The sequence below is a fragment of the Oncorhynchus keta genome, chromosome 19 (genome assembly GCF_023373465.1).
Source record: "Oncorhynchus keta strain PuntledgeMale-10-30-2019 chromosome 19, Oket_V2, whole genome shotgun sequence".
NCBI classification, from domain to species: domain Eukaryota; kingdom Metazoa; phylum Chordata; class Actinopteri; order Salmoniformes; family Salmonidae; genus Oncorhynchus; species Oncorhynchus keta.
This window is the reverse complement of record NC_068439.1, coordinates 40,141,330-40,153,824: the sequence shown is the minus strand read 5'-3', so window position 1 is coordinate 40,153,824 and position 12,495 is coordinate 40,141,330. Positions and strand designations below refer to the sequence as shown.

Below are 12,495 nucleotides of genomic sequence, written 5' to 3'. Positions count from 1 at the left end.
TGACTATGATGTTGACTATGATGCTGACTATGATGCTGACTATGATGTTGACTATGATGCTGACTATGATGTTGACAATGATGTTGACTATGATGCTGACTATGATGTTGACTATGATGCTGACTATGATGTTGACTATGATGTTGACTATGATGCTGACAATGATGCAGACTATGATGTTGACTATGATGTTGACTATGATGCTGACTATGATGTTGACTATGATGTTGACTATGATGCTGACTATGATGCTGACAATGATGCAGACTATGATGTTGACTATGATGTTGACTAAGATGCTGACTATGATGTTGACTATGATGTTGACTATGATGCTGACTATGATGTTGACTAAGATGCTGACTATGATGTTGACAATGATGCTGACTATGATGCTGACTATGATGTTGACAATGATGCTGACTATGATGCTGACTATGATGTTGACTATGATGCTGACTATGATGTTGACTATGATGCTGTGTTGACTATGATGTTGACTATGATGTTGACTATGATGCTGACTATGATGTTGAAAATGATGCTGACTATGATGCTGACTATGAGGTTGACTATGATGCTGACTATGATGTTGACTATGATGCTGACTATGATGTTGACTATGATGCTGACTATGATGTTGACTATGATGCTGACTATGATGTTGACTATGATGTTGACTATGATGTTGACTATGATGCTGACTATGATGTTGAAAATGATGCTAACTATGATGCTGACTATGATGCTGACTATGATGTTGACCCTGATGTTGAATATGATGCTGACTATGATGTTGAATATGATGCTGTGTTGACTATGATGCTGACTATGATGTTGCATATGATGTTGAATATGATGCTGACTATTATGTTGACTATGATGCTGACTATGATGCTGTGTTGACTATGATGTTGACTATGATGTTGGCTATGATGCTGACTATGATGCTGACTATGATGCTGACTATGAGGGGGAAGGGGAAAATAAATGGCGAGAGGTTGATGAAGGGAGCGAGGACACACAGTCAGTACCGGCAGAGGGAGGAGGCAAGAAGCAGGAGGAAACACTAACGGTGTTACGGGAGGAACGGATGACTCAGAGCGAGGGCGTCATAACAGCAGAGGACACAAACTGGCGCTGGCACAACAAAAATATCTGGAGCATCGACCCGGTCTCAGCACAACCTGCAAGAACAGTGATCCAGGACCAGGGGGGTTAGTAATTACCTGGTCGGGGTAGCCATGCCCCGTCGCTACGTTCAAACACTGATCCAGAGACAGGTCTAAAGTTGCACACTGAGGCACCAGACCTCACTGCAAGCTACAAATGTAGACCGCACTATGAGGTAAGATGGGAAACAATAATAACCTTAAAGGCATGATCAAGTCAAGCGGCAACTTATGAAGAGTGGGAAGCCAATATTAATGTAATAGCCGATTAATGAGGCATGATCCCAGGAAAGGCCCTGGGAGCTGGGATAGTGGCCTTATGGGTTTGCACAGTCACAGACTACTCAACAGTGCATCATAGAGACATTAAAACATTGACCTAATCCTCCGATGGCCAGATGCTCGTAGAACAAAGCTGCTCTCTAATGCAACAGCTTTAAATATGTTTTGGTAACTCTGCGGTGCTGAGGACACACCTACTACCCTTTCACACAGTTACACAATTACTGGGTGGATTATCAGTTTAGGAAGTCACCCGGGGTGTAGTGGCACATGCTGAAGATTAGCTGCTATAGCCAGCGTTCAGGGAGCGATTCACAGGAAGAGATCAAACAACACTCCACAGAGAGGAAGCCATTTGAATGTGTGTGTGACGCTTGACAGAGCACTTACCGCTCCATCCGATTCGGTCTCCACGTTTGTTGAAACAAACTGCTCCACAACAAAAGGGAAATCATTTCCTCCCCGTGTTTTACATGTGCAACCCAGCTGCTGGGAGTCAACTGGAAAACAATGTAGCCGCAGTTAGTTCACAAAGCAAGGGGGTAAGCGACTCACAAGGCTCTGGACAATATCATCGACACATTATGTAGACAACTTTTGTAAAGCAGCCACAATAGACCAGCCTTTTCCGGTCTCAGTTTATTATCAAATGACAAAGGCCATAGGCGTAGAAGCTACCCTCGGACTATAAATATCAGGGCTTTTACAAAAAAAAAGCAGGTTGGCTTGGATTCTATGGCGCTTTTATGTGACTGTTCAAAGCAGCGCTTTAGCCCTGAGCTCATGTTTGAGAAAGATGAGGCAAAAGGTCTCATTCATATTCCATTCTGTGTAAATAATTGAGTTTGTGGCTACAGAAATAGGTCCTGTGCGAGTAACCACGGCTTGGCTTCGTTCTCAATCTTTAATGATTATGTGGCAGAAAGAGCATTTTCCCCCGTCAGGGCTCCTTGGAGAAGCCCACTTTATCAAGACATAAAACACACTTTTGAGACAAGAGACATACCCACGCACGCACGCACACACAGCCAGCACTATCCAAAAAGGACCGTTTTGTCCTCCGTCGGGAACCACTGATAGTCATCGCTGACAAGACTGTGCGGCTAAAAACAGCTTTAATGTATCTGCCAAACCTCACTCTCGCTACGCAGCCCAATTACATCCCTCTGCTGTAATTCCTGAGGAATGTGCGGTTCGGAAGTCCGCCGTCTCGCGTTCCCTGAGTTCCTGAAACAACACAAGGTCACCCCGTGCTCCACCCTCTGTCTTACTGCCTCCATATGGACAGGCAGAAGGTGCTGAGGATACGGTAGAAGAAGCATTCCGACTGGTCCCAGAGACACACCGAGCGCCTGTATTCATTGGTTAGCGGAAAGTTCAAACACAACATTAGAGCCTTTGAATCGGTCTCGGTAGCTGGTATGTGGAACAACTTTGAAATGCCGGTCCTCTAAGCAGGAACAGAAGATGTGTAGAGCGCTGAAAAGCTGGAGAGCAGAGATTGTGGTGGTACACACCACACTAAAGGGGAGATGCTACTATACCCCACACAAGTACAGATGTCTTTAAAGTATTTGTAGCCTAGACCCCAACAAAACCTGTCAAGATGCCTTATGTGGACAATAACTCACACATAGTAATGGGAAGCCACACAAAAAGACAAAAGGGTAACAGACTGCTTCAAAAGATGCCATGAACTCCAGAACATTCCGAGGAGGTTCGGAAGACTGTAAATCTGTACGTAATGTCGAGGCCCGGGCACTGGCTGGTAGGGTAGGTCATGTCTGGTATTTTACTAAGCCTTGGTGTTGGATGCGTTCTGGGAGACAGCCACGAGGCTCTATTTTCTCTAGAGGATATCCTGGGTCTGGAGTCTGGGAAGTCGGCCATCATTCCAGCCAGCCAATGAATCACTTGATTAAACAAATTATTGTCATCAAAGTCATCAAGCCTCACGCCTCCGGGCTAACCGGTTTAAGCATAGCATGACAATGCCAAGATTAAAAAATAAATGACCTTTGGCCCAGTCAGGGATGGGAGAAAACGGAGATATGATATACACACTATCAAAGGTGACAGATTGGGAAAGTGGATTTTCAATGAGGTCACCGGGGGCCAGAATTTGAGGAAACGCCATCCACAAAAGTCTTGGTTTTTTTTGGAGTCTTTCCTTGAAATGTTCCACCCATTAAGACTTTGCCGTTGCCTCAAAAGGAGAGTGAGGACATTAGCGTGTCAGTGGCATTTACATTTAAAATCAAAATGGATTTCATCTCACACGGTTCTTTAACGGCTCCTCCCCCCGTTTAATAAAAGTGCCCTCGTTCTCTCTCTCGGTAACGGGAGCGTTTTCGGGACACTGGATATGGCTGGACACCTGAGTCAGAGATGGCACTATATCAGGTTTTGTTCAGCTCTATAAATTATACAAGTGTACCGTTTTTCATGCTTCTATACCAGCGTGAACAATTACCCGGTTTATCTACTGGACTATTTGGACAGTGTGTCTGCCACCACTGGCCTGGAGAATCAAACTAAAGCACATCTGAAAGGGGCCTTTCAGTCATGACAGGAGACGCAGGAAGCTGTATACTTGCTTCTAAAAACGCCTAAGATTGAGGATAATAGAATGTAGCTATTTTACAAAACACAACACGGTTTAAAACGTCTTTGTACAACTGAACCAAATCTGAATTGGCGGCATTTTTCCGGAGAGCAAGAGAGTAAAACATAGCTGTGCCTTGGAGGGCAATTATTAGTTTGAAAAACATTTCCCTACGGTACGGTGTACCTAGACAGAGAACTGAAGTACTTCCTGTTTTTCTCAAACTGTTCCTATGACAACCACAACTCTTTGCTGAATATTCATGACTGCTCCATTAAATTCAAAGCCAATGAGTAGAAACGTTTACACATGACCTCAGCATTTGGATGAGAGGTGCTATTTCGAAAGCCTCCAACGAATCTCCACGGAAGTGCCTCAAAACCCTCTGGAATCTGTGGGATTTCTCATGAAAACAACATGAAATTACAGTGTTGCACTGAATCAAGTTTAGGGTTTATAATGGAAACACCAGATATTAAAGTGCATTTTTCTGCTTGGCGGAGCACAGTACAGATTTCAATTAGGTGCTTTTTTAGAACCGATAAAACATCGGAAATATGAGTGAGAACAGATGTGGGAAATGTGGCATCTTGGGAGCGGGATGGAAAAATTCAATTGAAGTCACGACTTCTTCATATATCCCCCATTTGTAGATAACACCCCACAGATTAAGCACATTCCCACTCGGATCCTTGTCTATACAGGAGAACAGAGCCAATAGGGAGAAGGAGAGGTTTCACAGGCAACAGATATACACAACAAGCTTGACCACGAAATATGAAACTCTGCGCCAATAAGATTTCTGTAACTTAGTGTGGTGGTCGTGTGCCCAAGTCCGAGCAAGGAGATGGAGCGTGTCGGTCAAAGTTTCTGTTTTTAAATCAAGTGACAAGAGAGTAACTCCGTGCCACATAAAATACGATGTGTACACCGTCACTCTAACGACGTACGCTGAGAGTGATGGTGAAGCATGTTCAGGGAGTGAGTGTTTTAATAAATAAATGAAACCAACACGTAACACAAACAAAGCACAGACATGACCCGGGAACAGAAACAATGACGACTGGGGAAGAAACCAAAGGTTTCTCCATCCGCAGGACGCCGACCAAGATGATGATCCTGGGGATCAGGAGCGGACTGGTCACCTCTGCTAAGGCGCGGGAACCTGTCGATCCAGCTGAGGCGCGGGAGCATGGTGACCTAGAGCTCCGGAGAGAGCACACCTGACAGTACCCCGTCCCCGGAGCGTTCGGCTCCAGCTACAGGACCTGGGGATCTGGAGAGACCTGGTCGCCTCCGCTGAGGCGCAGAAACCTGACGTCCCGGCTGAGGCGTGAGAGCCTGATGAGCTGGCTGAAACCTCCCCGGTTGCCACAGTCGAGGCACGGGGACCTGTTCACCCAGCTGAGGCATGGGAGCCTATCGAGCCAGCTGAGGCATGGGAGCCTATCGAGCCAGCTGAGGCATGGGAGCCTATCGAGCCAGCTGAGGCATGGGAGCCTATCGAGCCAGCTGAGGCATGGGAGCCTATCGAGCCAGCTGAGGCATGGGAGCCTATCGAGCCAGCTGAGGCATGGGAGCCTATCGAGCCAGCTGAGGCATGGGAGCCTATCGAGCCAGCTGAGGCATGGGAGCCTATCGAGCCAGCTGAGGCATGGGAGCCTATCGAGCCAGCTGAGGCATGGGAATCCGACAAACCGGCTGAGACCTCCCAGGTAGCTCCGGCTCCAACACCTGGACCCGACATCACCTCCAACACAAAAAAAGGTGAGTGTCATTGTGTGCAGATGCGTGTAACGATGGTGACAGGTGTGCGCCATAACGAGCAGCCTGGTGACCAAGAGGCCAGAGAGGGAGCACACGTGACAATCACATACAATTTTGAGGTTTCGTCTGACCTCACTCAAAACAACGATCGAATGCGTTGCATGACAATACGTCCAAATAGCGTTCCAAATATCAACGGGAGATAAGAGCATGCAATTGAATTTTTGGATCATTCATTTGTCATTTCATTGGAATGATTCAAAGCAGAAATGGCTTTTTTGACCCAATACAATGGGTATTTCTCTTGGCAACTGAGACTTACTGGGGATAGTGTTAGGCAGATGTGGGATCATGTGCTCAGGCCAAACACTTAACTCTCATTACTGTCCTAACTAGCCTAATCCAGCGCCATCCTGCTCGGCACATAGGTCTGCCCCCCCCCCCACCCCCAAGTCAGACATCCTCAAGCATTCCTAGCAGTAAAGCACCAGACAGAAGGAGCCCCCTTCGCCAAAAGGGAGACCAAATTCACACTCTCCTCTTCATTTAAAGTGTAACCAGGCTGCAGGCATGGTAGTACAGGAAGGAAGCAGACAGGTTAAACACAGGGTCTTTTCCCTGCTTTTCTCCTCCACCATAATCCTCTGAAGGAACTTTTCATTTGCTAAGCTAATTAAGGGGTGAGAGAGAGAGAGAGAGAGAGAGAGAGAGAGAGAGAGAGAGAGAGAGAGAGAGAGAGAGAGAGAGAGAGAGAGAGAGAGAGAGAGAGAGAGAGAGAGAGAGAGAGAGAGAGAGAGAGAGAGAGAGAGAGAGAGAGAGAGAGAGAGAGAGAGAGAGAGAGAGAGAGAGAGAGAAAGAGAAAGATGGGCTGCTTTATAAACAGTTACTGTTTTCAACAAAAACTTGACATCTGCGTTAAGAAAGGTGGGGAGTCACTAGTTTGTCAAATTGTGGCTCCTTACTGTCTACACATGCACGGTGGCAGGGGCCAATGTTAAACCACCGTCCATGTGCTGCCTCTCCCTAATGTGTTTCCCCAAGCCTAGAAGGCTGGACTTTGTCTTTAATAAAGACAAACAAATACATACACACACACAACCTCAGCCTCATGAAAAATCCCTTCCAAAAAGTCAAGAGAAGAGAGGGTGGGGGTGGGGGGGCTGTTCCTTTCAAACAAACGGACACACGTCCTGCAGATGTCCGCGAGGCGTACACAAACACTCCCTTCTGGAGTGTCAGCAAAGCAGAGCGTTGGTGCTGCATCTCTCGTCTTAAAAAAAAACAACAACATTCTTTTCAGCTGTCTCGATATGGAATAATAATGCAACTGTTCTCAGGGTAACTTAAGACGCGGCGGTAATGACAAGCAGCGTCTTAGCCTTGGGGGTGGGGTCGACAAAGCAAGGCTGCGTGCGTGGCTGATGACAAAAGAAGAGCGCATGGGGACAGATGCTTTCCTTCAGAGGCCCAAGGAGCCCGGGCCTGCAGAGTCCATTAGAGATTGCGTAACGCTTGGCAGATAGGGAGATTGAAAATGCTAACTTTGAACGGTAACACCACTCACCCCGTTTGACCTAAAATCATGAAATGAGGTACATAGGTCCCTCTCCTTACAAGGAACAAATGTCTCGGGGACCCATAAGGTCAGCCATGGTGGATTTTCCTCCATTTAGAATTTTGGGCTAAACTTTTAAAACTCTACTCTTCTGGCAACGAATGACCGATCTGCACGAAACTTGAAGTGTGACATCTATAGACAAAAGGTCTCTCAATGCAATATTTTTCCAACTAGTACCTAAAACCACAGGGCCACTATTGACCAATCAACATTCACGTGGGGTTGGTCTGGCACATAAATCAGTCAAGGATATTCATATTGTAACAACACAGTTGCAAACACTATAACTGGCGCTATAACGGGACAAAATGTATATTTTTGACTCAGAGTGATGACATTTGGCTCACATGCTCAGGGATATGAGTCAAGCTAACCCACGCGATATCACAGACACCGCTGGCCTGATTTTGACAAAAATTGGGTGAATGATGAGTCTTGCCATAGAGATCTGGCATTTACAAAATTACACTGATTGGCCCAACGGGGGCGCTGCATCATTTGTGGGGGGCGACATGTTTACTGTTCATTCTTGTATATTCAATATTTCTTAAATGATAGATGATGCACTTTTTTTTATTTTTCAAAAGGAGGATGGGATAAAGCCCTCTTATAGTCACTTTAAAAGAAACTGCGAGTCGGGTTCTAAAACTGCGCAGAGTCGGGGTGTATAGCTATTCAGGTCAGAACATTCAGAGAAGTTGCAAGAATCTACAGGTATGTCAATAAAGTTGGTTGAAAGTTGTATACCGTATCTAGAGGAATAGGAAATGGAAAAAGGCTTGGTTCTGGGCCTGCTAGTAAACGCAGTTTGTGTATTGATGTTGCTATTGTCTTCTTTAATACAGAAGCCAAAGACAGCCTCAGGTGTGGAGCTTGGCAGTAGTGTGGGGTGATCCAGCGGTCAGCTAGCAACCTGTGCTACTCGGGCACAACATTACTTCAAATCAGTGAACACAGAACAAATGAGGTGCTGTGTAGTTCTACCCATGGATACATCTCCCCTGACCTCCTTGTTTTACGTTCCAGTGTTATTTAAGGGCACGGGATCATAAAGCATACAATGCACATCTATAAGCACATCATAAACATTGCTTTATTGCTTCATAGCATTATTGCAACTTAATGTAAGTATGTATGCATTTATGGTGTGCTTATAGATGTGTAAATCCTTATGATATACAGTTTGTAAACAATAACATATTTTGTTATATACAAAGTGTATAGATAACCTCAAAAGTGGAATGGAATTTTTGTTGTGTTTTTCCCACTTATTTACCTTGAATGTATTGAATGAATTGTTTTAGTTATTCCTTTGAGGTCCTGCATCAGACACTGAGACAGTGCTACCCTCACATAAATCATCCATTTGAAAGTTGGTAGAGCATGGCACTTGCAACGCCAGGGTTGTGGGTTCAATTCCCGCGTGGGACCCGTATGAAAAAGTATGAAAATGTATGCACTCACTACTGTAAGTTGCTCTGGATAAGAGCGTCTGCTAAAGGACAATTTTTTAAATGTAAATAGACAATTTGGGACGAAGACCCCAGATGAAATGTCTTATCTGAAGGGTACAGTAATAACTGTGCTTGAAGGAGTGTGGTAATTAACTGCAGGTTGGCATTTTTTGTTATGAATCTTGCCCTGTAGGCAGCACTGTAGAGTAGCTGGCACAGTCACAAAGTCATAAAATCTGTTTTTAAACATAACCCTAACCTTAACCACACTGCTAACCCTGATGCCTAACCTTGAATTAAGACCAAAAAGCTAATTTCCCCACAGGAATTTAAACAATAGAGCCAATTTTGACTTTGCAGCTGGCACATCTAGCGGAATTCGCTCAGTTCTGCCTCCAGGGCAAGATTCATGACAATAAACGTCAACCTTATAATTAACACATAGATTTGCCTGGTGGTTATCAGCCAAACCACTTGATTGCCATGTCAACAGGGGTGCCAACATTGAGAATCAATGTCAAGCGTCGAGTTTCATTGAGGCAGATATACGCCTCTCACTGCTGCAGGGTACACACAGATAGAGAGAATAAGAGAAGCGATAGATTGACAGGGGGAGGGAGAAGGAGGGGGTTTATGATAGTCAAACATACATGGTGCTGTTGCAATGTATGTGTGTCGTTGCCATGCCCACAAAGCCATGGATCATACCTTGGTAGGCTACAGCCCAAAGGACCAAGGGGTCAAAGAAAATGACAGGTTGAGGGGCTCTCTTCACAACTGCGTGATGACAATGTTCATCAAAACAACAAAAATACAAAGTAAAATGGCCACTTTTGTGTTTTTGTGAGCTTTGACTTTCTCTCCAATAGTATCCAATGGAGGGAGACCCTATGAGTCAAGCAGACACAAGGGCTTCTGGATCTGAGGCTCATCTGTTAAAAACATGCCCTCTGGGGGTGACTTCATGCAAAACAATGACTCGGTAAAACACTGGTGGCTGAATCAGCTAATTGGACAACCACTCCGAGAGGAACGGAGCCAAGTGACGAGACCTGTAAAGCCACAGAGAAAAGCAGTGGGACACTCTGAATAAGAGTTCAGTTGTAGCACCAAATACACGAAAGACACAAATGCTCAATTATATTTTTCCAAGTCCATTCCAGCATTCTAGACAATTTGTGGGATAATCAGTGGGCCCCAATTATATTACCAAACATGAGGATATAGAAACAGCATGATCACATAATAAGTAAGTTTGGATATCTATAATAAAACAAATTCCATACATGTCTCTAATATGTTTGGCTCTAATGCTGACTTTCCACTGTAACACCAGTGTTACACTTAAGCAATAAGGCCAAAGGGGGTGTGGTCTAAGGCCAACATACTAAGTCTAAGGGTTGTTTTGGACACGACGCAACTCCGAGTGCCTGGATTTACAGCCCTTGGCCGTGGTATATTGGTCATATACCACAAACCCCTGAGGGGCCTTATTGCTATCGTAATCTGGTTACCAACGTAATTAGGAGAGTAAAAATACATATTTTGTCATACCCGTGGTACCAAGGCTTTAAGCCAATCTATATTCAGGGCTCGAACCCCCCCAGTTTATAACAGTGTCTAACACCCTGATGTTGCAATAGGGAAATTGTGTTTTGAGGACTAGTGAAGAGCAGCATCAACAGCATCGGCGTCTTGTGTGAGGTGTTAAAGTTCACAGTTAGCTACTGTTATCTAAATGCCAGCTGAAAAGTACCAGTGGCCTGGCTTTGGCCCCACGCCGGAGCCATGGTCCAATGAGACACGACACGAAGCCTGAGCCTTTTGGGCAATACACTAGGTAAACAACCTATTGTTACACTGCCATAAACAACTTATTTAGCTCTCACTAAAGTCTTTGTGAGCATTACAGTAGCTTATTGGGTTGCCTGGAGTTGTGTCTCACTCTGATAACCAAAACTGTCAACTGAGCTGGGCACATAACGGAACATAACGTAGCATAAAGATGTATATAACTAGGTTATACTTTCCTGGTTTAGTGTTTGAGTAGGCTAGGCACGTTTACGCAGCCAAAATGATTTTTGGAAAGGCTGCATGCAGCAATAGTGTTTATTTACATTTCACAATAATAACCTATGAATTGGCCATTACATCTAAACGACAAAAAGCTTCGTATATGGAACCAGGCTTGGTTTTATGAACTCCAAAGGCCAACTGATAACAGGTAACTTTAGCTTATAATAAGCAGTGATTTGTAAATATAAAATAAAAATGATTCTTGTCATTTCCATCCAGAAAGGTTTCCTCTATTTTTGACCAGCAACCTGCCACGTACGTAGAAATGATAGTTTCGGGAAGATGCTCAAATACAGAAATCAAACGAGACAAACTGTAAAAAAAAAAAAAAAAAAAAAAAAGAAGAAGATGTATCTCTTCAAAGCAAACTCTGAAACGTTGAAACATAGGCAAACTTGACCGGTCATTTTTTTTTTTTACATTGACTACGGTTCAAGAAATAGCTCTGTCCGGAATTAAATTCACATTGCTCCTAAATTGTAATATAACCGGCTATAATGTGTCACATTCAGGACAACAATGGGCTACAGTCACAATTGCTTCAAGTGCGTTACGGTATAACATACAAGTGTGAGTGGTCCCAGATTCAACGTTGTTTCCCCCCCCATTCTAACGTTACCCCGCAAGCAAATCGATATGGTTCACTTTTTTTTAAACTTACCCTTTCCCCCGAGAGAAAGGCCGTCATGCCGAGGGTCAAAATTATCCAAATGTTCCTCATTATTCCTTCAGTGAAATGTGTAGATACAGCCAAAATACCAAATCGTCTTCCTTCTCTCCCTTCCCTCTTCTGTTTGCGACTATCCCCCTCTCCCCTTGCACCCTCGCTCCGGTCCTTTGCGTTTCTCTCACTCTAGAGTGGAACACCGGATACGTGTTGCGTTTTCTTATTCCGCAACGCACTTTTCCCCCACCAAAATATATATATATATATATATATATATATTGAGTCAGATTGCTGCGTAGGACATTTGACTTGGTTGTTTCACAGTTGAATCCGGACTTCTATTCACTTATAGTACAGTTCCGTTAAACTCGCTACGATTCGGCCATTTCACACTTCACAGAAAGTCAACAGTATGCAGAGAGAGAGAGAGTCGGGAAGAAAACACAGGAGAGACAGTGCAATGATTGACAGTTACTCCGACCATATGGGTGCATCGTTCAAGCCAAGAGCATTGCCTATCTGTATATCACTACAACGCACTGCCATCAAATGAAATGTCCTATTGGTTGCATCTAGATGTACTTTATCGACGTTTCTGTCATTTAGCAGGCGCGCTTATCCAGAAAGACTTTCAGTAGTGAGCGCATATTCTTTTAAGTACAAGTCCCAAATGGGTATCGAACCAGCAACTGTAGCATTGCAAGCAACACGTTCTATCAACTGAGATACACGGGGACATGATATACATATAATATCACTTAATAGCTTACATAATGATAAAATATTGTTTAATGTTCCAGAAAAGTACAGTTACCATTAGTCAACTATAATAGAATGTATCATCTTAAATTGTG

At 44.2% G+C, this 12,495-nt stretch overlaps 1 protein-coding gene across 1 annotated transcript in view; it reads right to left on the bottom strand.

Annotated features, from left to right (window-relative positions):
• Positions 1 to 12,169, bottom strand: part of LOC118398279 (syndecan-2-A-like) — a 33,797-nt gene extending 21,628 nt beyond the window's left edge. Inside the window, exon 1 of the mRNA XM_035793467.2 lies at positions 11,636 to 12,169. Within this exon, the coding sequence (XP_035649360.1) occupies positions 11,636 to 11,695 (60 nt within the window). The 5' untranslated portion in view covers positions 11,696 to 12,169. The remainder of the gene's footprint in view (positions 1 to 11,635) is intronic.
• Positions 12,170 to 12,495: the final 326 nt, after the last annotated feature.